This window comes from Podarcis melisellensis (genome assembly GCF_964234715.1).
Source record: "Podarcis melisellensis genome assembly, chromosome: 9".
Taxonomy (NCBI): Eukaryota; Metazoa; Chordata; class Lepidosauria; order Squamata; family Lacertidae; genus Podarcis; species Podarcis melisellensis.
In genome coordinates this window covers 55515424-55542875 of record NC_138541.1, presented here as the reverse complement: position 1 = coordinate 55542875, position 27452 = coordinate 55515424, and the positions used below count along the sequence as shown (strand labels likewise).

The following is a 27452-nucleotide window of genomic DNA, read 5'->3' as shown; positions in this document are numbered from 1 at the left end:
TATCACAAGTCCAATATTATCACTCAACTAATATTTGAACCACATTAAGTCCATTTCAGTTTATGCAATGAGAAATTGGTTACACTAAAAAAACACTGATAATGCTGTTATCTTTTCTATTCCAGCAAATATAACCTCAAAAGGAAGCCTCCTCTATTCACAGTTCAAAATCTTCATGAGTACATGCATTATGATTCTGACATTTCTATGAATGATAAGAGACTGAAAGTCGCTGAGAAAGTTTGAAGGTTATTCTTTTAATTGTCTTGTGTAAAACTAGTACTTTTAATACTGTGTGATGTACCCTATCAGACATGAATGTTCTGGGGGAGAAATTCACTTCGTTTTGATGGAATTAAAATGCAACCTCTATTCATTTGAATCTACTCTCATCTCTTTTGCCAGACCTTACCCAGTGATAACAAAAGCATCAAGAATAACCAAACCTGCATTTTCAAAATGAACAGAGGAAACATTCCAACGAAGAAATATATCTTTTTCAAAAGTTGACTTAAATGGCATTTTTATAAAGAGAATATGTAAGGACTAAGCAACCCAATTTGATTCCATGTTTCATTATGCCTCTAAAAAGATTCATGCTCTTTAAAGAAATGCTGTATAGTTTTTGATCAAAGTAGCCTCAAAGTAGCCTCAACTTATACTTCATCTAGGCATCATCAATACTGGCCACAGATTCTATGCAATTCTGGGGTTACCACCAGTCTCTTGACAGTTTTAACCATAACAGAAGTCTCAGACTTTTAGAAATGTGACAGAAATAGCCAACATTATTTTCATCCAAAGCATTGAGATAATTAGGATGATTCGTCCATTTCAGGCCTGAACCCCACAAAGCAACATATTCCAAGGTTCAATTCACTCATGGGAAATGGCCAATCGTTTTTTTCTTCATGTAATCTCTCTCCTGTGTGGATTTGCATAGAGAAAACTCTTTGCAAATGGGCTTGGATATGAAAACTACCTACAACAGTTTCCATGACCACGGCAGCTGCAGAATGTGCTGCTACGATGGCGGAAATGGCCTCCGGCTCTCAGTGTACAATCCAGTTCACAGAAAAAATGAAATATGTATATAAGAGTGTGCAAGTGTGTGTGTGAGAAAACAAGTATGTGAATGCTGGAAAGAAAAATCTCTCACACTCAGACATTGTCTGTTAAAACGCTGGTGCAGAACACTAAGGTTTTAATGCACTCAAGAGAGCATTTCCTTTCCCCCCAGCGATACTATGTATACACCAAGTGCAAAAAACAAGAATCTTGGTGACCATGGAACAATTATGTTGAAGGCATGTAAGAACTGATTATCTCCTTTAAAGCCTTTTTTGAGATTTTTTTTCTATTACACTTGCACTAAAGTAGATAGCTAGACAAATGCCATGGGGCACACTATAGGATTAAGCAAAAGAAATCCATGCAGAAATGCTGACTATGACCTTGCAAAGTCAACATTTTCTTTTCCTCTTAATGACTTAAACCATACTTAATTTTTATAACAATTCTGAAAAGACACATATTAAGTTAACGTTAATATATTGTGAACTGCTCACATGACTTTCAGAATGCAGCAGATTTCAAAACCTGCCTAAATGAGAGCCACCCAGAATGGATGCTGAGAAAACGGGAAACTGCTTGATCACCATTTAGTCTGAAAATCTGTACATTTATAGTTGTAAGATTCTATTCTTTCAGATCACACAGAATCCCAAGTTAGATGACAAAGTTAAAAAAACAAAGCAATAGTAAAAAACAATTAGACTATCAAAACAGTAGGATTAAAGGCCTCCCAAACCATACCATATATCTGTGTAACCGTGGCACAACAGTATGCCCATTGCTCATGAAAAGGAGGTAGGCATCAGATGGAAAATGGCCTCTTTCAAAAGAACTTTCCAAAATTGCATCATCAGAGACTGAGAGGCACATTGGTTCTGATGAACACAATGTTGGCAACCCCTTGTTTATGACATGATGTGACGCCAAGAGGATATATCATGCTAGCTTGTGGGAACAATACAGTCATACCTCTTGTTACGTTTGCTTCAGGTTAAATCTGTTCAGGTTGCATCCCACAGCAACCCGGAAGTACCGGAAAGGGTTACTTCCGGGTTTCACCACTTGCACATGTGCAGACGTTCAAAATGACATCACATGCATGCACAGAAGCAGCAAATCACGACCCGCGCATGCACATGGTGCGTTCTGCTCATGTTGCGAAAGGGGCTCTGGAACGGATCCTGTTCGCAACCAGAGGTACCACTGTATCCTCTACCAGTTAACTGAACACAAGCCACCACTTCATTGACTTCAAAGTAGCTCAACATCAGAGAGATATTTCATTCTGAAAACCACATTTTATTACTTTGGAGAATGTTGAAGCCCACCAGATATGCCTCAGCAAGAAATTAACGTTCTCTCATTTAGAAGAGACGACATCAGCTGCAGAATTTATAGGGTACATAAACTTTCACATTAACAAAATTAAATTGGAATGTTAATATTTCATTAAAGGAAATAAAGAGCAAATGCCACCTTTTATGCAGTAGTGAAAGAACAGAAAGAATACAAAAGAAAACTTCTTTAGTGACCTATATCCTTTGTATTGCAAAAATACAATGTTATAGAAATAGGAAATTATATAGAGACTTGATTCTAGAGTGCCCCCGACACAATGGCCAACTCAATCCACTCAACTATACTTTGCTTCCAACATAAATCAGTTTTTCCTATACGTCAGTACACATATATCTACTTTATGCATTCCTGAAGGACTGGACTAGCCCAGTTAAGATTCCAATTCTTTCCCTGTAAACAGGATATAACAATATAACCATGATTTTTCCATTCTCGTGCTCACAGCTAGCATGCTTTGAACCTTCTCAGTCAAGGAATCCATACAACAAGAATTTAGTGATAGTTGGGAGGGAGTGGTGGTAGTGCAGCTTAGGGAGCAGATATATATCAGTGGTAGAGATGAAAACAAGGTCAAGCTTGATAAATTGGATGTTGCGCTTACAAACTAGCAATTTTTATGGAATGCAAGTGTTGCAACTGCTAGCTTTTCTGGCAAAATAAAGCCCAAAATGTTCCATATATTGTAGCATTGTTTTAACAAGCTGAAAGTCAAGGTGCAAGCTAATTTAGCAAGGCTCACTTGTAATGCATGAATTTATAATGGAACAAGTGCATAACAGACAATCTTGGCAAGAGAAGTCTCATTAACTATAATGGTGCAACTAATTTAACCATTTTCACCTTATACTAGCTTCCCAGTTTATCAGATGAATGAGAACAGCATTACTGTATTTTACAGAATCCAATACCAGAAGCGACATTTCTAGTAGGAGCATAAACAAGCACCAAATAAATAATAGATGGATAAACATGCTTCTTTTTCTTTGATACAAGAATTTACAAAGACGTGGTCTCTACTTTTCTTTTCCTAGAGCAATTCTCAAGCAACAATATCTTTGAAATACAGGCCACTCCAGAGTATAAGGGAAAGCAAACTCTGTGTCAGATCTGCCCTGCCACCACCCCTGATATTCTGCACACACAGCACAAAAGACTTCAAGAACTTTGACTTTAAACAGAGACACAAAATTATATTTCATAAATGTTAAATAATTTCAGCTAGGGAAATAGGGCAGAAATAAAAAGATCTACTGTGCATTTTGAAGTTTTCCAAATGAATGGACAGTTTTATGTACTTTTAATTATTTATTTATTTTGTAAATGGAAAAGTCACCGTCATTTATTTTGTCCCCTTAGAACAGGCATACTCAGACTTTGTTCCAGCGAGATGTTATTTCATTAAACTTTATGACCTTCAACCACACATCATTATGGCTTTCTTATTGCCCTTGACAGAGAATGGAAGAAGTTTTCCCTCCAACATTCAAAGCATTCTACTAACAGAGCTGGATTGTCAACCATTTGTTATAGTTGATAATGTCCAGAATGTCCTCATTAGTTAACTGGATATTTAATGCAAGTGAAGAATTGTTTCCTTGCACTTTATCTAGCCTATTATTTTTTTTATCTGGAGCTACACACTTTCTCTGAATGGGCTGTATCCAACTAAGTTAGAGTAGACCTACTGAAATTAATGAACTTAAGGCACACATGTCCATTAATTTCAATGGGTTTACTATCAGTAGGCCTAACATTGGATACATAATTTTATGCAACCGTGCCTTTATTTCTGGGGATGCTGTGAATCCTACAGAAATATAATAAACTTAGGCAGTAATTAAAACTGAAGCACGGTATCGCACATATGCCAGCTTTCCCCACATTCAGAGCATTGCAAATATTTGAATTTTGGCACTTATTGTTCTTCCATTGTTAACAAATTGAATTTGAAATGTTATTACCCCTGTAAAGGCTCAACATTGCCGTATTTGGATGACTCTCCGTGGTTTCATAAACAATGATTTACGAAGTCACGGGCAAGCACTGAGGCTCCTCCTTCGCTCTCCCATTCTTGCTTTGTGCACCAACGTTCATGAAAATATTCTGGCTTGCATCAATCAGTAGAATGTTCCGGTGAATCAGCAGGCACACAGGACTTAAGTTCTTTTTTTCTGTACGTACTTGATAAATTCTGGACATTTTAAAATGGAATGTTTTCTAATTCCAGACTTTATGGCTATTTTCTCGAGTGCCCTGGCAAATTTAACCTAGTTGCCACAGGTAAAAGCACCCCAAAGGCAGAATTGTGACTGCTCCTTACCACCACGGCCTTCATCTCCATTGCCCTCCAGAACACATGCACACAAAGAACAGAACGGAGGGGATAGTTTCTAAGCCCAAACGCCAAAATGATGGCATACTTACTGTTTTATGCTCTAGCTGAATTACTAAGCATTTCAAACTCAGTGATGCTGAACTGCAATTTCTGTGCTACAAATGTTGGCGCTTGTAAGGAGAATACAGGAGGGCAATAGCGTGTGCTAGACTTTATGGTGCTTGAAAATAAAATCTGTTATTTAAAATTATTCTGAGAAGTTTGATTTTTTTCCCCCAGTTATAGCAACCTGAGAAAATCACGTTGTTTACAATATCCAAAAAGCCCCACCTTAACCCCAGCGGAAGGTAAAGAAATCCCTTAAAATGTCAAAAAATAAAATAAAGAAATGGCTTTAGAACTGCTACGAGTTTCACTTCACCCCTACCTAGCTTGCAGGGCCATTTGCCGCTTCTGCTGCAACAGATGAGCATGGCTGCCTGTCTGGGAGATGCTATGAGAGGGATAGCTCTTATACACTGGGCTGCTTCTGGACAGTGATGACAATTAGCATATGAACATGAACTGTGCCAGCCACCCTTCTATGTCTCCCAGAAGGAACAGCTCCTAAGCAAAAGACTATAACTATTAGAGGACTGACAACATATCATAAGATGTTGAGAAAAAGGCAGAAAGTAATGAAAATAGGTCTCCTTATATTCCTCCACCGGGACAGAGAATCCAAACCGAATCTATAAAAACTTACATTTTATTAAACATACACACACACAAACCCTAATTTAATTGTTAGCATCAGTTGTCTGCTCTCTTCCATTTCTCACCTTTCTGTCACTCCATATAAAAGGCATCATAAATTAAATACTGAAATGGAGTAATGAAAAATTCTGAGCTGTTCTAAACACAGTGTTTTAGTGACACAGTTATTTATTACTTCCTTAGTCAAAGTTCTGCATAACAAAGCTGCCAGACCAAATGTGTCATTTTATGCCATCCATCAGCAACTATCCTCCCGTCACCAAGTAGATCAGTCATCAAATTCAGTCCGTCACTTTTTTTTCTTACTCTAATTAAGATATGAGGTATCAAAGAAAATTAAGAATGGATTTCCTCTTGCAAGACTAAGCAAATTATTCTTCATTAAACTGTAGTGAGAATGCATGAAACTGGTGGGAAGTTCAGCTCGCAGGAAGGGGGAGGGACAGATCCATTTTTGAAAACTACCAACTCAATGACTTGTGGAATTTCCCCCCCTAAAAAATATAATACTTTTATTCTGCTTTCTTCAAAGAACAATTCAAGAATGCAGCCCATCTTAGACCTTCTATGTTTGGTGGGAAACAAGGTGAAATGGAGGTCTTTATGTCAAAGCCCTGACATTTGTTTTCTTGTGACAGTTTCTCTTACTATCTTTCATATCAGTCTTACTTCTTTTCTTCCGCTTCTGTATCCTAGCAGGAAGTTCAAAGAGGATTACACTCTAAAAACCATGTATATACACCCAACACAAAAAACAAACTCCCAAGAGCCATCTGAGATTCAAATCACCCTTTGAAGTCAAAAGCATGATTATCATTATGCAGTCGGAACGCACCTCCTGGGACTTGATTCATTACAAATGATGAAGAATTTACAACAGCTGAACCAAGGGATCATCCACTAAGTTATGCAAATCTATTTACAATGTTTCCCAGTATCTTTTAGACCCACCATCCTAGCGACACTTCACTTCACTTTAACCAGACCCTACTCCTTCTTCATCACAGCTTTATTGTCTCCTGCTCAGTTTGATTCAGGAGATACTTTTAGAGAGGTTCCAAAATGCAGGACAATGCAAAGGAAGAGGCCTGCAAACCAATTAATTTTGTATGTCTTCCTTTAAATTACTATGTTTCATGAAACAAAGCTAGCTGTCACCACTGAGGGAGACAGTTATAACAAAAATGTATATTCAGCTTTCTGTGTTTTCCAGTTATTGCACACTATATGATGAAACAGGTGATCTTCTGAAAAGGGGCTGAACATTTGTGGTTCGAGGACCTGATCCCCACTTAGTGGAATGAAGACACACGGACACGTAATATAAGGTTAATGGGCAAGAAAAGCCCACAACTTTATTGATTACAGCAAGTGAAAAGGTATTGGCTTAGGCATTGGATCACATCAGTTGACTCCACCCACTCGGAGAGGGGTGAGTCTAAAAGGGGGGTTTATTCACCAGTAGGTGGAGCCTGTTGATGCTAATCCAACTATAAGCTCTCCCCTGATGTCACCGAGGGTTGTGCCATGGCCCCCCGCCACACAGGCATCGGACAGAATACATGACCGCCGGATTCCTTTAACGGAATACCCAAAATTGAAGGCGTGGGCGATGGCCAAACCTAGCCCTTCCACACATCACAAACACATTATTCCAATGCCTAACCTACCCACCAATACCACAAAAGTTGTGACGGTTGTTACGAGGTAGGCGAAAAAACCACAAAGCCTAATGCCAAATAGAAAAATTCCTACCAGGCCCCCTGGACAACCAGGGCGACCAACCTAAGGTCCATAGCAAGGCCAAGAGAAAAACTGAAACCCTGAGCTCTAAGGGAGTGGAGGGTGGGTGACTCGCCAACAACCCCTCCCCTCATTTGCAGGAGGAGAGGCTTTCTAAAAGAAGTAAGACTAGCACAGACTATGTGAAGCATAAACAACAAGCTACTTCCATCTTCCATAACCACATATGCTAATGTTTACAACATGCTTAAGGTCTTGATATTGGAATGCAAAGTCTCAAAGAACTTGAGACCAGGCTACCTCTGAGAAGGCCTTACCTTATCTATACTTTCCAGGTCACCAAGCCTTGGGAGAGTCACTCTTAGAAGGGCGTTTGCTCCTGGGGTTAGTCTCATGTCCACTAAAACCAAGGCTTTTAGTGTGGCAGCACCTGCCATCTGGAATGCGCTTCCAATGCACACCAGCTAGGCAGCTAAAGCATTGTTTAAAAGGCTGCTGCTTAAAACTTATCTATTCACCATGGCTTTCCCTGAGAGGTGATGCAGCTATGTTTACTATTAGATTCTGATGGATTGTTGAATGTTGCTATGTTGAATGTAAGTTGTTTATTTTAAAGTTATTGTGACTCTTATATGGGATCAGATTGTTACTATTAATGTTTGATGTTTTATTATGTTTTTATGTCTTGGAAGCCGCCCAGAGTGGCTTAGGCAACCCAGCCAGATGTGTGGGGTATAAATGAATTATTATTATTATTATTATTATTATTATTATTATTATTATTATTATTATTTTGATGAAGGAAGCTGATCAACTGAATTGTAATATATTTTGTACTTTTAAATGAATGCATTTTTTGTTATTTTATACTGTTGCCATATTTTTTTCTTAATAGATCTTTTTGCAAATAAATAAATTGCAAACAAATAACCCATGTAAGTAACATTAGCTACACCTAGGCGGCATTTCTAAACATATTTACCATGTCAAAAGCCTCTCCAGACACTCTATGCATAAATAAGTATAGGACTGAACTGCTGGAAAAACTTCATGACATGAGCTGATTAGAAGGAAGCTGGTAGTCCAATTTTCTATCCAAAATCGTGACATTGTAGAAGGTGCTCACCCTTAGATAAAGCCTCCTGTCATCTCTTTGTATAACACGTGTGCACACACATACTAAAAAAGTTTAAAACCTCACTAAAGATTTATAGGGAGAGTGGAAAGCCATAATTAGTATGCAGTCTGTCCATCTGCTGGTATGGCTAGAAGACAATGGGTAGAAGCAATTTTACATGAACTTTGGTTACAGATGAAGCATGCGCTTATGTTCACTGCACATTCCTAAAAAACAGTTTCATTAAGTTCATGTGCTATCAAAAGCATGTGCTAGACACAAGTCTTTTGAAAAAACTGACCGAAGGTAAATAATCGTCACTTATTTTCATACCCTATCCCCCTGCAACTTGAATTTATAGGCCACTGTGATGACATATTTCTTTTTATACATTGGTAGAATAAGAGAACTTACCACTTGCCCATTCTGAGGATTTTTATGAGCATAAGGGGGCCCACGAATGTGATTCCACATCTGGCCAGAAGTCATAGCGAAAACGACACACTGCAAAAAGGAAAAAAAAAGATGCTATTAATAGAACAAACAAAAGAAAGGGGGAGCTCTTAAGTTTGCATGCCCAGGAAATATATCCCAATAATCAAGCAGTGCATATTTTCAAAACAGATTACTAAAGTTAGGATATTACTTAAGGTAGGCAAAGGCAGGAAGCAAAGAGAAAATATAAAGCGATATAGGAATAAAATGAATAATAATAATAAAATGGGCCTTCAAAGATTAGTTCCTCAGGGGGGGAAATGAGGTAATGCTTTAAGTTTATAGAATTGCTTACTTGTGGAATGAAGAATTCAGCCTATCTCTAACGAATTCACATGTGGGTAGAGGGGGAGGAAAACTAACTCTAGTATTTGAGGAGGGGTGCTGTCAGCTAGAGTCGTTGTGTCATCCTTAGATGATCTAATTGGAGAGTCAGATCCGAAAAGAACCAACACTTCACAGGCCAATTTGATAGATGGGCTTGGCCATCAACGTGTCAATCACCTTCCATCATATAGTGTCAAGTGATAAAGATTTGGCTGCAAAACCAGGCAGGGGGACAGAAAAGGACACCAAGTTCAAAAAAATGCAGCATTTGGACTGCAAAGGAACAAGCAGTGGCACACTGGTTCCCATTCTTCCTTTGCAGGCACAGCTAAATTAGGCGCTTTGGGCAGTGTTGGAAATTTAAACTTGCAGGTAGCTTCCCAGACTCAGGGGCTGCTGACAGTGAGTCTGCAGCTGTAGGGTTAGAAGGGAACTATACAATGACCATCCTGCCAACCTAGTAGTTCGAAAGCACGTCAAAGTGCAAGTAGATAAATAGATACCGCTCCGGCGGGAAGGTAAACAGCATTTCCGTGCGCTGCTCTGGTTCACCAGAAGCGGCTTATTCCTGCTGGCCACATGACCCGGAAGCTGTATGGCGGCTCCCTCGGCCAATAAAGCAAGATGAGCACCGCAACCCCAGAGTCGGTCACGACTGGACCTAATAGTCAGGGGTCCCTTTACCTTTACTATACAATGACCAACGCTTTGCAGGGCAACTGCCTCAAACCTACAGCTAGTCCCAAATTTTTCTGTTTCTCTCCATATCACAGCTTTACTACTGCTATCTTGATGGAAGCAGTTTAACTTGAAAATTAATGAACATACAAGGATGAAAGAAGGGGAGGGGAGTCCCTGCTTGACAGACGTCCATGCTCTCAGATTTCGGGGGGAAAACCCCAGCTCTCACTGGGGAACTTCCTTTTATCTTCCTTATAATTATCTATGTGGGGGCAAGCGCACCAACTGCTCAAGCGATAGGTACGAAAACGGAGTGGACTTGGCTTCTCAACTATCTTAATGCCCAGTTAATGATTGTGTTGTTCTCCCTAAGGCTTAGCAAGCCTAAAATACAAAAAATATGCTAATCCCAGGTCCAGCAGGGAGCCACATGCAGCTTAGAGCCTTTTGAGGCTGCCGGCAGCTTCCAAGCTGCGCTGACTATTGATTGACATGAATCAAGTTAGGAATGGTTTTGACAACCGCACACCTACTGTCTGCCTGCCTGAACTAGTTCACAGACTGGATCGGGCCTTCTTCTCTCCACCTGAATTATCTATTAATAAGGAACAAGCTGGCACATCATTAAAGCAGGAGCTAATGGACAACATTAATGGGTTATTTGCGTTATGTACAACCTGGAGGGAAAGCAAGCTCACACCTTTGGACGAGTCCTTGAGATCCGTTCATGGATGATTGGGGAGCAGGGTATGTGGAAAGTAAGAGAAATCCGTGCATACAGAGGGAGCTGCTCTTTATCTCATTTTCCCCAGGGCTCTCTTTGCTTACCCACTACTGCTCAATTTATTGTTATCTCTTTCATATTACCTCTAAAGTATTCAACTCCACCTCCCCATTCATGTCATTATTTAAGCTGTCTCAGATGACAGTATGGGATCTACAGGCTCACAACTCCATATTATAAAGACATAATAAAAGGATAGGGTAAAAGGATAGCATCTTGTACTTCGCTTCACAAATTAATAATCCGCCTCCTTCCTGTTTTGGAATATATAATCACTCTCCATTTTAGCAGAGTTTTAGTTGCTACGCCAAGATAGAATTGAACACTGGATTTTCTTTGTTGTTCCTTTTTTTATTAAACTCTTGAATTTCCTGAACCCCCTAGGACTGAGGCTCAATGAAGTACTGCTGTCCAATTGGTTATTTTCTACTAACATCTCTGCATATGCTTAAAATCATTACATGGCTTTTCGTTCCAAGCATAATAATTCTACCCCATGATTCCTCCAAGGAATCAAAAACTATGTATAACATTACCCATTTTATTCTAACAGGACATAGGTACAATACATAAGATGACAGGAACACCTCTTCCTGCACATTTCTGTACCAGGCAAGGGACAAAAGGGTCAGGTTAACACATCTGTAGACATCTTCAAAGCCTTGCAGTGGAGAGCAATCTTACTCAGTCCAGCACCATGTTCTACATCTAAAAAGAGATGCTGCCTTCTCCATTCAAAAAATCCAGGGGGAAAAGGTCCTCCCAGAAACCTCTGTAAGGAAATTCCCAGAAAGTAGTAAAACAGCAAAAGAAGGTGAGAGGAAGCAAGTGATAACCAGATAAATTGTACTTGGGAGTAAACCTACTGAAATAATCTCCATTAATCTCAGTTTGGTCTATGCTGAGTATGACTAATGCTGATATCACCAAGAAAGAGTACACTGGCAGTACAAGAAGATCCTCATCACATTAGGAGTCTTGTAGCTCAATGGCAGAGCACATAGAAAGTGTCATAGTCAATCCCCAGAAAGTCCTGGTACTGCTGGGTTCAGAAGTGATGAGCTAGATTGACCCAATGGCGCTAGATGGACTCTGTTCCTAAAAGACCATGAAACCAGTATTGTGCTCCCAAGGGGGTTGTGGAATTGTTTTCCTAACTCCACTCTCTACCAAACCACGTGGCAAACTGGTTTTGAGATTTATTTATTTTTCAGGTGATTCCAAAGCAGTTTGGAAAATGTTCAGCTGGCCTTCTGTGCCAAGGACAAAAAGTAACAAATCCCGCTGGGCTACTGCCATATCCCTGCAGGGAGATTCGTAGTTATTTACATCCTGCAAGTCAGACAAGTTTGCAGCCAAATATATAGGTCAAACTATATATTATGGTGGCATGACCTGAATATCAGAATGTGAGTCATGTAGATTAATGCCACAGATGAGTAGACAGGGGACCTTTCCCTCACCTTCTCTTCCCTCACACCCCAGAAAATCTGTTTTTATCAGCATTTTTCCCCCTCCTCCTGGGCACCAGAAAACAAACTGGGAGGAAGCAGTTTCTCTCAGGAGCAAGCAGAGAAATTTCAGCATTCCTTCCCGCAGAAAGTGCAATTTTATTTCCCCTCTCCACTTTAAAAGAATTCAGCAACAATTTCAGGTGACACAGGTACTGCCCACTGTCTGGTCTAACTCCCACGTCAGATTCATAATTATTTTATTTTAGCTTTATGGACTAGGGATAAAGGGATAAAACAAAGGAAGGCTCTCACAAGTATTTTCTGCAGGACACAAGGCATGTTAGCAGGCCGTAACCTGAAAAATGGTGTGGGTGGCATTTGATGGAGAAGGCAGAGAAACGAATGAAGCAGGTGGCATTTAAGAATGTAAGGGGGAAAAGAATTCAGAAATGTTTCTAAAGCGAAAATATCTACCTTAATATTCCTATGGCTAAATGCAGCTGTTCCTTCCAAAGAGAGATATGATTTTGCATGAATAAAAGATCTTTAAAAGCTACCAACAAATCATCACCACCACCTCTTATCTTTGGAGATACCACTATGGAAGAGTTCAAGATTGGAAATCTGCTTCAATAGACAATTTGTCAAACAATTTAACTGCATTTTCTCTCATATATATATGGGGTGGGGAATATGAGGGGAAAGATAACTAAGCAGCTCCTTTCCATCTTCCCAGCTCTGCGGGGAATTCAAAAGGAGTACCTGTGGGTAGGAAAGCTACAAACTTAGCAGGACTTCAGGAGCTATTGTGCAGTGTGATTATAGCTACATCTTATAGTGGAAAGAGTCCTGTGGCAACTTAAGTATTAACAAATGTGTTCTGGCATGAGCTTTTGCAAGCAAGAGCCAACCTCATGAGATGTAGAAGGTGGACAAAAAAATGTTGAATTTATTTCTAAGATTTTATAATACAGTGCCTTTCAAACCAATGTTTGTCAAGGCAGCTTACAATATATTTTAATGATGCATGCTTACATATATGCATGTATACACAAGCCCCCAAACTGAACAAACGTGGGGCAAGTTATATGGTAAAATGAGAGTAAAAAGCAAATGTATATATGGCGTCCCTGTGTTCAATGCATGTGTTAACGACTATCAAGGACCAAAGCCTACCATTACTATTACCAGTGGGGACAGCTTAGCATACTGGTTCATGACAAAATAAATAAATAATTAAACAACTGTCCAGTAGCGCCTTAGGTAAAGGGACCCCTGACCATTAGGTCCAGTCGTGGCCGACTCTGGGGTTGCAGCGCTCATCTCACTTTATTGGCCAAGGCAGCCGGCGAACAGCTTCCGGGTCATGTGGCCAGCATGACTAAGCTGCTTCTGGCGAACCAGAGCAGTGCACGGAAATGCCGTTTACCTTCCCACCGGAGTGGTACCTATTTATCTACTTGCACTTTGACGTGCTTTTGAACTGCTAGGTTGGCAGGAGCAGGGACTGAGCAACGGGAGCTCACCCCGTCGTGGGGATTCAAACTGCCGACCTTCTGATCGGCAAGTCCTAGGTTCTGTGGTTTAACCCACAGTGCCACCCGTGTCCCTTTAGTAGCACCTTAGAGACCAACTAAATTTGTTTTGGGTATAAGCTTTCGTGTGCATGCACACTTCTTCAGACACTGCATGCACACAAAACAAACTTATTTGGTCTCTAAGGTGCTATTGGACAATTTTCTAATTTATTCGGACTGTGTCAGACCAACACGGCTACCTACCTGAATCTGGTTCATGTCGGTTCAGCAACTGAACCATGCACTGTTGGCAGCATTGTTACTTACATGTGAAGAAAGTAACAATAAAAGGAAGAGCTGAATGTGGAGGTGGGAGTATAAGTAATACTCTCGGACTTGGGAGTTCTCCCAGATCCATTATTCTGTCAGGTTCATAAACTTCAATGGCAGGTGGTGGTGGTGACAGCTTTGTTTTAAAATAGGATTGCCTTGTTCTCATGGGTGCAGAGATTTTTTTAAACAACAAAGCAACAGCACAAGTAAAAGACTGAAAACAACTATGCAACACAGATTCATTATAACGGATGCTGAACAATAAATGAAGGTATTTCAACAGTGGATTCAAGTACTGAGATTTCAGATGAGGGGGCTGTACTCCCAGCCACTAAAGCTAAGCTCTTATCTAGCAAAAATTTCATAGAAAAGAAATTTGATACAAGAACCTAACATTAGCTGCAGCCATGTGGCTCATATTTTCCCATGCCAATGTTTAAGGAGCCCAGCTCTATCTTACGTTTCAGTCACTAAAACTAATGTTATATATCTGATAAAACAGTGATTATCAGCATCTTAAATTTCATAAGCATACCCACCCTACCACCCCCCAGTTCTGAGCAACTGTTAACTTGTGAGTTGTAACCTTTATGCCTTTGAACTTTGGGTGGGGGGATGTCAATTTAACCAACTTCTGCCAACACTGGAACCAATTACAATTAGCCAGGGTATCGGCAACCTCTTAATTGCATGCTAGCACTGTTTACTGCCCTTGAGGTTTGGCCCAGCTGTTCCTGTTATGATTTCACAATCAATGCTGTCTCTCGCTAATCTATTTATTAATGCAGTGCTCTCTCATTAACAGTGCGAATGGGACTTGAAATCTTGTTATATAAACAATCAAATTAATTGAGCTTCGAAAAGGTTTTGTTTTTTTTAAAATGAAAAGTTGGCTTACCAGTGCTGCCATTGCCCAACCAGTCTTGTTGTAGATGAACTCCAAGTTGTTTCGCCGCAAGTAGAGTAAGCCACCGACTAGCGACACCAGGAGAGCCAATGCAATGGTACCTGAATAGTTTGGGGGCCTGAACACTCTGATCTGTAAAACAATAAAAAGCATGTCATGTGTTTTCTGCTTTCTGCTGTACAGTGGTACTTCAGGTTACATATTCTTCAGGTTACATACGCTTCAGGTTACAGACTCCACTAACCCAGAAATATTGCTTCAGGTTAAGAACTTTGCTTCAGGATGAGAACAGAAATTGTGCTCCGGCGGTGCGGCAGCAGCAGGAGGCCCCATTAGCTAAAGTGGTGCTTCAGGTTAAGAACAGTTTCAGGTTAAGTACAGACCTCTGGAACGAATTAAGTACTTAACCTGAGGTACCACTGTATAAGTAGACATACACCTAGGCATGCAGAATTTACATACTAAACAGAGCCAGCCATTTACAATTAAACTTGTATGCATCTAGTCAAGTAAAATGCTACAAGTGCAGATTAAAACTGCTTTCCCCCCATTTTTCGATGTGTGGGTGATACCATGCTTGCTGGAGGCAGGGCTTTTTTCAGGAGGAACTCAGTTCCAGCACCTCTCAGGTGGGCACCATTGCCATTATCAGAGAACAAGGGGGGTGTTCATGGTGAGTTCCAGCACCACTTTTTCTAGAAAAATAGCACTGGGCTGGATCCAACGGGAACTGTATTCCAAATCACCCGGAGGACACCAGATTGGCTACCCCTCCTCAAAGCCTTCAGTGGCAACTACAAAACCACATTCAGATGGCAGCAAGTTTATGCTAGTCACAGCAACAGCACACAGAAGTGGAAGAGCCTGGCAAAGGGGCCTGAAGCTCTAAACTCAGGAGATAACTTGAAAGAATTTCCACTGCAAGGTTCTCCTGCACTAGACCTGATGAAATGAAAAGGAACTTATAGTCGTCAATTCATTTTAGCGATGTTTGCACAAGAGAATGTGCTGGTGAGCTGTGCCCCATTTGAGCAGTGAACCTAAAAACATCCCCCAGTTTCTTGAAAAGTCCCCTTTGCATCAACCCTAAGAAGCGGTCAAGATTTTAATTCTTCATTAATTCTAAAGAGACTTCTAGTTTTTCCTTTAGATAAATACTTTTCCTACAGTGTTCTTGCCCACTATGCCTGCATGCAGTTAAATAAAGTTGTTCAGTATATTTACCAATTGTACATCTACAGCATTATTTTTTTAAAAAAATCAACAACTACTCAGTGTTAGACTTGGGAGTTATTACTAGCAATAAGAAATATTTCAAGTACGTGCTCACATTAATCAATTAATTGGTACAATATCATTCCTCATGTTCTGCTAGGAGACAGCCAGATTAATATTTTAGCTACCAAAGCAAGATTGAAATACATCGTTAATTTTTTTCCCTCTGGAGTTACCAAAGAGTGATAGAGTAGCACAGCTGGCACTTTTATTATTTTAATACATTTTGTAGAGGACTCTTATGGGGGAGGGATATCATTTGAAGGTAGTGGGGAAGAGGGAACCCCAATTCCTAAGGTCTGTTTGTCACAGAACATGAAGATAAGTGTGGATGAGTCTCTTAACTTTGTCAAGTGACTTACATGAACATCAGTTCTGTCAGCTATCCACTTAGCTAACTGCTCTGCTGCGAATCCAATTCTCTGCAGGTCAAATGTGTCAGCTCTCCTGGGCTTCCCTTTCGGAGGGAAATGCATGAACGTTGGAGCAGAGTTCATATTGAGCTATGAGAGACAACAAAGATGCCACCAAATATTAAAAAAGCATATCTGTCCTTTGTCAGCCTTTTGGGAAACTGTTAAAAGTATGGAAGTATATTGTATATTATGCTTAACAATGTGCCATTAAATCAAGCCACTGGGCTTCTATCAAGACCCCATCTACTGTATGGGAACAATAAGGTCAGTACAGTACAGGTCAGCTGCACACATGTAATTTATGTATTTAAAGCCATTTACAGATCACCTTCTATTGTAAAAACAAGGCAATTTGCAAAACAGAAATTATACAATACAATATTCAATGGATGTACAAAAGTTCAGTACAGCGAGTACTAAGGATCAGGGTAGTAGGAATCCCCATGTGAACAGTTAAGCTTTTAAACAGTCAGTTGAGTACCTCTCATTGCTTCTCATGGGTGGGGTGGGGTTGGAACTCAAAAGATGAAATATAAAAGCTAAGTATCATCACCAGCCTAGATCTTATGATCAGCTAACTTGTAGAAGTTGACATAAGGAAATGTTTCCTGACCCTTCATTTTCTCTGCAGCCACTGTATCTCTTAAAAATATCTTGTGTCCAGGGGTACTCCCAGAACAATGTGGGATGAAACATGGGGAAGGGCACTAAGAGAAGTGGGGAATTGCATTAAGTCAGGTTTGGATCCTAAGCTAAGGAAATTCTCATAAGAAAAGTTCCTGTTGCTTCATCTTTCTCCAAATAGCCCTTGTGCCTCATCCCACATTCTTCAAGAGAGCTTCCAAGCCTCCTTGGTCATCATAGGTAACTGCAGAGGGAAGGATGGAACAGGAAACTTTCCTTCCAATTTCCTTAAAGCTATGTCAGGAGCCAAGCCGTTATTTTCCGCAGATTGTTTGACCAATCTGCGAGAGGCAGTGGAAGACACTGGTCTGGTCCATTGGGTCATGAAGAGTCGGACACGACTAAACGACTAAACAACATGTCAGGATCCGAGCCGTTATTTTCCACTAACGAAAGGCAATATTGTATTTATTTATACCCTCTCTCTCTCTCAGAACTCAGGGATGTGGACATATAAGGTTACCCTGAAATCTGAGTGAAGAAACCTGTGAAAGCAACGAGGATGGAACAAGATTGCCTCTAATGACATACACAAGCCCAGCCATTTTCATTACCAGGGCTGTATGCTCACTACACAACTAAATTATGTTACATAAATACATTATTTAAATGTTGCAAATTCAAATTATGTACAATAATCAAGCTGGATGTTAAATAATTGGATTTATTCCAAGTACAACATATTCTCTTCCTCCACGGAATATTTGTTGACAACCCAATATGTCATGAAACTGCAAAATATGAGGCACTAGGAAATGTGGTTGGTTGTGGGTTGTTGTTTTTTGGTCAAATGTAATATTTCAGAAGACAGCACATAGCTTTGCTGAACTGCAGCTCGCTTTGTGAACTAGCAAAAGTGAGGTCTTTTTAAAGAAGTAATCAATTTGAATGATATGCATTTTATGTGAACTCAATTACTCAGGTCCATGGGGTGCGTGAGAGAGGATGGAAGAGGAGAAAGAGAGCAATCAGCAATAAGGTAAAAAGGTATCAGCAATAGGGAAGGACAAAAGCTACATATTGTGTTAGGGTGGCCATCGAAAACAGCCTCTCTGTGCCACACTCTTCTTCCCCTTTTCCCCATAACATATATATTCAATTACATCTGATGTGATGCCATCACGGTATGCGTTTTCCGTCCAACAGCAGCTGATGCTGAAGAATGGGAGAACATAGGTAATGGCATCAAATCTCTGACAACTGATATACATTATGGAGAGAAGGGGGAGAAAATGACCTGGCAAGTTGGCCACAGACGGCCATAACCTACATTTTAGTATAAAACTATTAGTGTCAATGTTTCAGGATAACTGGAAGCAGTAGCAGTCTTGTTTTATAAAAATAAACTGAACTCTTAAAAAAACTTTTAACTTGTTTACTTGTATAGCCTGAGGAGAAGTGGTAGGCTTCTGTGCTTGTGTGTGTATGTATATATAGCACAGTAAAGTAAGAAAGCAGTTTATTTCACTTGCTTTTCAGAATACTAGTGATTTTTGTCTGTTGAACTAAAAAAAAAAAAAATCCCCACCCAACCTCTGCATATTTATTTGACAGTAGCCCCACAAAACTCACTGAGGGTTACTTTTGGGCATACTTACCTAGGTTGGGAATTCAAATCTGAGGTAGGCATAGTGAAAATTGGTCTTTCTTCCAGATCGGTTAATTGAAAACACTTCTGGATTTGCCCACTCCCCCCAAAAGATTAGCCCTGAGTGGAACCGCTCCTCAACAGGGGTGGGAAGGTTTGTTCATCCCTGATCTAAGCCACAGTTTCATGATCATCTGGACTACAAAAAATGAACAATGTGTACATTTTTGTGGGCAGCAGAAGCAAACTGCTGCGGATCTCTCAGAACAGCAACATTCTTCATTTTTTCGTGGCAGCTAAAGGAGTATGGTGGAATTTTCTCATCAATAACCTCAGTAACAACAGCAGTCTCTCCATCATCTGTGCTTGGGCTTACCCCCTCTAAAAAAAAGGTGAAACATGTCTGAAACATACAATTAGGGCAACCAAGAGTATGAATATATTAGAATGATGAACACAAGAGCAGCTTAGCATTCAGGAATGCACCTTCTCACCTGCTGAAAAACATCAGCGCCCTCATCATAATCTACTATAGTGAAGAAAAGTTTGTTCGAAAATGCTGAAGAGTAGCGCCATGAGTTAGCCAGCACTTGATATTCCTCATTAGCTTGCCTGGAAGAGTAAAGACAGAGAAAAACACATTCAACTACCTAATAAGTGCACCATTAATAACTGCAGTAACATCGTCCTACTTACAGCATTAGATGAACCTCACATAAAACTGTAATGTGCATTCTTTTCCACAAAATTACACTATCTTTTCTTTTTAAAAACTCGCAGCTAAACCTGAGAAAATGGAGAAAACTTTACAGTATTTACAACACTCAGAACACTTTCAAGGGCTTTGAAAAGGTCATTCTCAGTAATCATCATCATTCCCACATTGCAGATGAGACCCAAGGCTGAAAGACAGTGACCTTGAGCAAATCACCTCCTTTCTGTTGCTGCACCAGTGTGCAATGTGGGGGACAGTAAACTGTTGAGTCGATGGAAGAGATGAGATTTTAACTGCTCCTAACCACTATAGCAGGGCTCACACAAACCCCTCCATAACTTGAAAAATGTGTGGAAGGGGCTGCTACCACCTTCAAAACTTCCAAAATCCAAAATAAAGAGCCTGTGGTGGTGTAGTGGTTAGTGTTGGATAGGACCTAAAGCCCTGCTTGGTCATCAAACTCACTGGGTGACCTTATAAGTTACCACAAGAAAACTGGACTGCTCAAGGAACAGGAACTATGCTGAACACCTAGGTAAACTGGATTGCAAAATTGCTTTTTACTATTCCCAAATTGTCCCCAGGAGACCAAGGTAGTGTCAGCTACCTATCACTAGCCTAGGATTGTCCCATTTTTGTTTTTGTTTTAATCTGTCTATTGCAAGTCTGCTTACATTACCTGGTAGGTGGCGTTGTGGTCAGGCATCAGGCCCTGCAGTGATCTGGCCGGGGCCGGAAATCAGCACCTCCTTGGCACTGTTGCTGCATTGCCAGCAGTGGGCCCCACCTAGGAGTGGCCCTCACTGCCCAATCAGTGCTGGCAGGGGCAAGGAGCATGGCTGCAGGAAATTTAAACTATGGCACAGCCGGAGACCGTCCTCTCTTGCCAGTAGTGGAATACATGCCTGAACAACTGACACAGGACTTTCATTTTTGCATTTGATGCCTTCTGCTTTGTTTTCACAAACAGAATGGCTGTGTCTTGGTATTGCATTTCACACCCAACCAAGAAGACCACGCCAGTTGAATTTTCTTGTTAACCTTGTACGTAAGGTTACCAGATTTTTTTCAATGAATCCAGGAACACTTTTCAACTTCAATGGATTTTGTATGGGGGCTGATTTGTAAATCTGAGGACTGTCCCCGGGAAACGAGGATGTCTGGTAACCTTACTTGTATGCCCCAAGGAAAAGTCATTTGAAGCACTTGCAGTTATCCACATGGTACCCAGTGAAGTAGTTTCACTAGCGCAAGGATTTCTGCATTCACAGTGGAACTTCCCCTCCCTCTCCTCTCTCCTTGCCTTCTCTGGATCTGCTCTGGAAGGTTGGGGAAAACTCCAGAACAGATTTTTGGGAAGGGATGCAAGGGAAGTTCTGTTGTGTAGCCAAAAGTCACTGCACCAGCACATCTATTTTGAAGGATACTGCCCTCGGGCTTTTGGAAGTAGCTTATTCACAGGCTTCCAGGTCCTAGGCAAGTTTATTTGGAATTATATCCCCCAGTGTTTGGTGAGACTTACCTACCAGGCAAGAATGCAAAAGGACTACAGCCAGGCACCAACTCTATACACCAGTCTTTGACAACTTGGGTGCCTTCCACACAGGTTGGAGCTGATACAAGTTTTATCACAAAACGTATGGAAGGCATCAGGCTAGCAAAAGCTGGTGCATTCGCTGACCTGGAAGGAAGCCATACTGAACACTGCGGGATTTACTTCTAAATAATCTTGCACAGGATCAAGCTGAATGTCACTGTATCCGTTTGGGCAAAATATTAAACAGAATATTTGGCCTTCAGGGGAAGAAAAGGGATAAGTGCTTCTTTGAAGTTACTTCAAGTTGGGAATACTAAATATTTCTCTCTCCCCTTTGGTTTGTTCTTCCTTTCCTAATCCTATAAATCCAGAACAGCTGTTTTTATAGCAGTACTTTTAAGGGTATAATCAGTGCTTTTCTTTCAGGAAAAAAATATGGTGCTGACACTCACCATGAAGTTGTTACAGTAAGGGCTACACTTATAACCAGTGCTTTTGTTCTAGAACAAAGGTGCCAGTACTGCATAACCCTGGAGTATCCCCAGAAAAAAGCACTGGTATAATATCATAGGGTAAAGCAAAAACCCATCCATTGGACAAAAAGACTTACTGGATTTATTTTCAAGTTGGGGGTAAATTCTTTGACTCCAAGTTGATGTCATTTGATCTTAACTATTGAAGGATAATAGTTAAATAGTTTCAGATCCAGATCACTGAAAGACTCCCAAGAAACAAATATGTCCATCATGATATCTAAGAAACCACAACTTTTCATATTCTCCTGCTCAATTTTCAAGCAGTGAGATGGAACCTCTCCATATCTGGGTGAACCATAGTTCAAAAGACCCAGCGTCAAAAGACCCAGATGAGGCAGTACAGTGGTACCTCGGGTTACATACACTTCAGGATACATACGCTTCAGGTTACACACACTGCTAACCCAGAAATATTACCTCGGGTTAAGAACTTTGCTTCAGGATGAGAACAGAAATCGTGCAGCGGCGGTGCAGCGGCAGCAGGAGGCCCCATTAGCTAAAGTGGTGCTTCAGGTTAAGAACAGTTTCAGGTTAAGAACGGACCTCCAGAACGAATTAAGTTCTCAACCCGAGGTACCACTGTATTTGCAATGCATGTGGGGCTATAGCCGTTTGCAAAATTTATGTAAAACATGGTCATTCTGTAATCCATGGCCAAACCAACACTATCAGAATTATTCAAGATCTCTCCAATCTCAATTTTCTTAGAACACTTGGCAGAAGTGAAATTTGTAGGAAAGCATAATGAAGACCCTCTAGTCCAAGCACTGACAATGCATCCACATCCATCTCTTATGCCTTTGATCACTGGAACCAAGTTTTTTTAAAAAAGAAAGTTATGTCTGTATGTTCACTGGAGTAGCAAACAGAGCCAGAGTTCCCTGGTTGAAACTTGACCCAAGACACTGCAAAACATGGATGCTAAGTGTCATTTCCTCAAATGAACTTGCTGTCAACTTAGTCAGTGGACCCACACATTTGACTCCCCTTTCATATGCTCTGCAGTCTTCCCTCCTATTCATGAGTACTGCCATCTAGCACTGCAAACTCTGAGACCAAGAACTGTCCTGCCTTTAATGTGATCCAAGTTGAAGCTTTGGGCAAAATGCCAAAGAGTTAAACTTGCCTCCCACATCTCCAACAAATTCACACTATGAGTAGCCTTGTTCTTCGCCCAGATGCCCATCAGACTGGCATCTTGTAGTCATTACCATTCTCACCAGATCTAAGAAATAAACTGAATTCTGGAGTCCACCCTCTTAGAGATAATCATAGCCCCACAGTCAAAAGTATCTAAAAAGGTAGTAATACCCATTGTAATGGTCTGATATGTTTTGCCCAAAACATCAGATAAATTGTTAAAACTACAAGTCCCTGTACCATGGGCTATGTGTATCAGCAGAGCTGACCTTATAATCAGCAATTTGCTGGCAATATTTTAAACACACGATCTAGACTGACTGATACCAACCCATTCTGTGTATCCAACAGAGCTTGTAGATGCTGTGCTGGCTGAAGATAACCTTTTCTTCTTTTCATTTTATTATGAAACCACATGCTGAGAGACATTCCTTGATTGCATTGGCACCTCTGACACACTTGTCAATTGTAGCGCAACCTCAAGAGAAGATTGTCCAAAAATGGGTACACATGGTGGAGAGCACACATTGGAGCCCCATGGAGGGCACTCTTTGGCCCCATGGAGCCTTGGATGTGGGGTTCCTCGGAGTTCAATTTTATTACTCATGTTGTTTAACATCTACATGAAACCACTGAGCGGGGTTATCTGGAGTACGTTGTCAGCAATATGCTGATGAAACCCAGCTGGACTTCTCCTGTACATCTGCAGGTGAGGCACTGGATGTGCTGGACTGTTGTCTTGCCTTGGTAATGGACTGGATGAGGGCCAGTAAACTGGAACTCAATCCAGACAAGACAAGAAGCACTGGGAATGGGCAGTTCCCTAGACCAGATAGATGGGAGGTTGCCTAATACTGATGGGGTTACACTCCCACTGAAGGAGTGAGGAAATAGCTTGATGGTACTTCTGGATCCATTGTTGTCGCTTGAGGCTTAGGTGGCTCAGAGTGTCTTCCATCAGCCAAAGCTGTACCCCTATCTAGATAGGGATAGCCTAACTTCTGTTGTCTACGCTCTGGTAACCCGTAGATAAGATTGCTGAAATGCGTTATACGTGGAGCTGCCTCTGAAGATGGTTTGGAAACCTCAGCTGGAGCAGAATTCAGAAGACAGGTTGCTCACCAGGGTAAGAGGGTTTGAGCGTATAATGCCAATCCTGGCCCAACTGCATTGACTGCCAATAATTTTCCAGGCCCAATTCAAAGTGCTGGTTTGGACCTATAAAGCCTTAAGTGATTCAGGACCACAATACCTCCAGGACCACCACTCCCCATATGATCCTGCGATCATCACGTGAGGCCCTTCTTGGTGTGCCACCTCCACAAGAGGTCTGCAGGGTGGCAACACAATAACAGGCCTTTTCTGCAATGGCTCCCATTTGTGTAATGCTCTCCCCAGGGAGGCTCACCTGGCACCATCATTATACACCTTTAGGCGACAGGCAAAAATGTTCCTCTTTAACCAGGCCTTTGGCTAATTAAGCAATTTATGGCCTTTTAAACTGGAAGGGGGATTGTTTTTGTTTGTTACTATGTTATGTGCTTTTATGTTGTAAACTGCCTTATGATCCTCAGATGAATGGCAGTATAGGAAATTTAATCATCACCATCATCATAGGTACAAGACTGAGGACAAATGACAGGAGGGATATCACACGTCTGTCCCAGGCAAAGGCAGGGAATGGACTACGGGAGGGGGGAGGCATGATAAATGGACAAAGAAAAAAGCTGTTTTTCCTGTCTTTGGGTGTGAGGGAGTGATATAACACACCATGTTCTGTGTCTGCCACCTCTGAAAACAGCTGTTTTTATAGCATTACTTTTAAGGATATAAGAGTTGTTGTTGTTGTTTAAAAAGAACACTTCTGTTAGATATGACTTTTATTGGTTGGTAATTTTTGTGGATTGATTTTCAAGACTAAGGTAAATTATTCTCAGTATCAGCAACCAATTATACCTGCCAGAAAAAGAAAGAAAGAAAAGAAAATTCCCCCTGATCCTAATCTGCCCAATAAGTTCTCACAAATTAAATTTGGTCTCCAACCCTATCTTTCTAATAATCTCCCCAGGTTCGTGATTATCTCTGAAAAAAGCAAAAAACAAATTCTTTGGCTGTTGCATCACTCGATGACTGAGCCACCATCACAAATCTAATCACCTAACACCATCTGAAGCACAATACTAGCCTAGCTTGCAATGCACCAACTGATTAGGAAAGTGTGTATGGCAGGGGGATTAATTACTAAAAATATTGATGGGTTTATGTGCTGAATATTCTCCTGCTACAGTTTATTTGGTTTAGAAAGACCCACTATCTGTCTGCTTTAGTGCAACTGTGTATTCGGGCCCAGAACTGGCCTTCAAGTACAATAAATGTAACCATCACTAACAGTCAGGGTTGCCTCCAGACAGTCAGTATGAGATGGGAGATGGGATCAAGCACTTGCAGGAAATTTAGGTCTGTGCAACTAAAGTGGATTAAAAAGCTTTATTGCCTAGCACAAAAAAACCCACTTCTTGTTTTTTATTGACTTTTTGAGGTTAGGAAAGCAACAGGGAAATGTATTTAAATGTGTAGGTTGACTTACTGCTTAATGGGAAGATGTATAAACAAAATACAATAAAATCAGGATGGATGCTCATCATCATATAATCTCTCAACAGACAAACCAGAACAAATGTTCAAGAAAGAGCGAACATAGTCTAACCTCCTTGGGTAAGCTTTGCAGAAGCAAATCATGATAGATGTTGAATCATCAGGTCACCTGGAAGAGCTCTAGATAAAAGTGTAAAAAACACCATAACTAAATAGAATTCTGAATGCCATTTTGGTAGAAAAGTGCATTTTCCCATCAGAACACAGTACTAATCATCCGGTGAAAAGAAAACCAATATTTCTAAACTGTGATCACAAGAAAACACAGCCTCCGACACGGGGCACTCATTTGGACTAGAAGCAAACTGAAATGTTTGCTTTTGCTGTCAACTGGAGAGCCGGGAATTATTCCCTTCTTTCAAAATCCCATTTAGGGGGCAAGGTTTGAAATCCAGGCAGCTCACTGCTACACTGAATCTGTCATTTCCTAATGAACTGGTGCTGCATCTTCATTCACAGCCTGTAGAGGGCAGTCAAGCAACATCAAATGAATCCTGCCTAGGTTTAAGTAATAACTGTAGGGCATGTCTGTGTTAAACCAACTATAATAGAAACTCTGAAGTTTTAATAGATGAATAAAATGATCACATCACATCACTCCAACTTGATCATTTTCTTTAACTTGTTTAGCTACACTTACACTTGGGTAATATATCCTAGCCAGTCTTTCAGGTTGCTTTATTAATTAACTCTCTGCCTAATTTAAAGTTACTGCTAATTAATTTATATTTACTATCTTTTGCAAAAGGCTTCAAACTTTTCTGGAATTTCAAGCTCATTATCTTACCATTTCTGCAAGGGATAGTGGGTCAGATACAGTTCACTCAAAGAAGGAGGGAAATAAATTGCCAAAGACAGCTTTTATGCAGTAAAAATAACAACGAACATGTAAGTCAGCCAGAAAAGCAACAATGTTGGGGGGGGGGGACAAGATTGGTATGCTAAACTGAAATCTAGCATGTAACTCAGAAATAATATCTAGATACCAGAAGAGGGAAATAGCTATGTTCATTTCTCTTAAAAGAATGACTCCCTTGCTCTCCATATTAGATTTACATTTCTCCTTCACTGTACAGTCATAACTTGGCTCAGGCTCCTGAACGATCAAAAACCGGAAGTGATTGTTCCAGTTTTCAAATGTTCTTTCGGAAGCTGAATGTCTGAGGGGGCTTCCGCGGCTTCTGATTGGCTCCAGGAGCTGCCTGCAGCCAATCAGAAGCTGCACTTTGGAAGTCGACCGTTTCGGAAGTCGAAGTGGAGCGGATTCCAAGGTACGACTGTATACCCAATTTTATATGAAATTCATAGAGATTTTTGTATGATGTCCTCTTTAGGGGCTGAGGGACATGGAGATAAACAGTAGGAAAATATTTCACATTTTGGGGAAACTGAAATGTAACGGCCTGCAAGAAAAATGCTGAAGAACTGGCTGTTCCTGTTCAGGGTTCTAGCCAGCCATGTCCCCTCCCTGAATACACCATTCCACTGCCCCCTCTCCTAGCAGAAGTCAGTCAGCATTTTGTGCTCCCTGAGTATGCTCAGCTATGACCCTCACCTGGGCAATTTATCATCTCTCAGCCTTAACTTGATTGGGAGAATAAAATGGACTAAGCCTACACACACTGCCCTGAACTCCTTGGAGGAAGAAGGCACTGAATATATTTCTGCCCTAAGCTGCTCACAAAGAATAGACACAAATATTTGTCTTTTGTTTATGGGATTCACAATTTGCTAATCAAGAAGGGACAGTAATTCAGACCTCTAAGTAACCTCTTCTCCTAATTGCATGTAGGTAGAACTGGTCCTCAGGCAATGGTAGCATTCCTCCTGCCCATCCCTTTTTAAGATCACAAACAGTCATATTAGAAACATGTGTGCAAATGGGCTAGTGAATCTTTTGCAAGGACCAATAATTCCAGTTCGGTTATTTGCAAAACTGGAATAACTAAACTGGGTCTAAACATTTTTAAAGCTGCAATATTGCGTTATAAAGCAACACACTCCCCAGAGGGGGTGTTATTTCC

General features: G+C 40.7%; 1 protein-coding gene across 1 annotated transcript in view; it reads right to left on the bottom strand.

The window, feature by feature from the left end:
* Positions 1-27452, bottom strand: part of TUSC3 (tumor suppressor candidate 3) — a 123918-nt gene that overhangs the window by 50293 nt on the left and 46173 nt on the right. The window contains exons 3-6 of the mRNA XM_081924600.1: positions 19340-19457; positions 16520-16660; positions 14874-15014; positions 8799-8888 (exon numbers count right to left, since the gene is read on the bottom strand). Of these exons, the coding sequence (XP_081780726.1) occupies positions 8799-8888; positions 14874-15014; positions 16520-16660; positions 19340-19457 (490 nt within the window). The remainder of the gene's footprint in view (positions 1-8798; positions 8889-14873; positions 15015-16519; positions 16661-19339; positions 19458-27452) is intronic.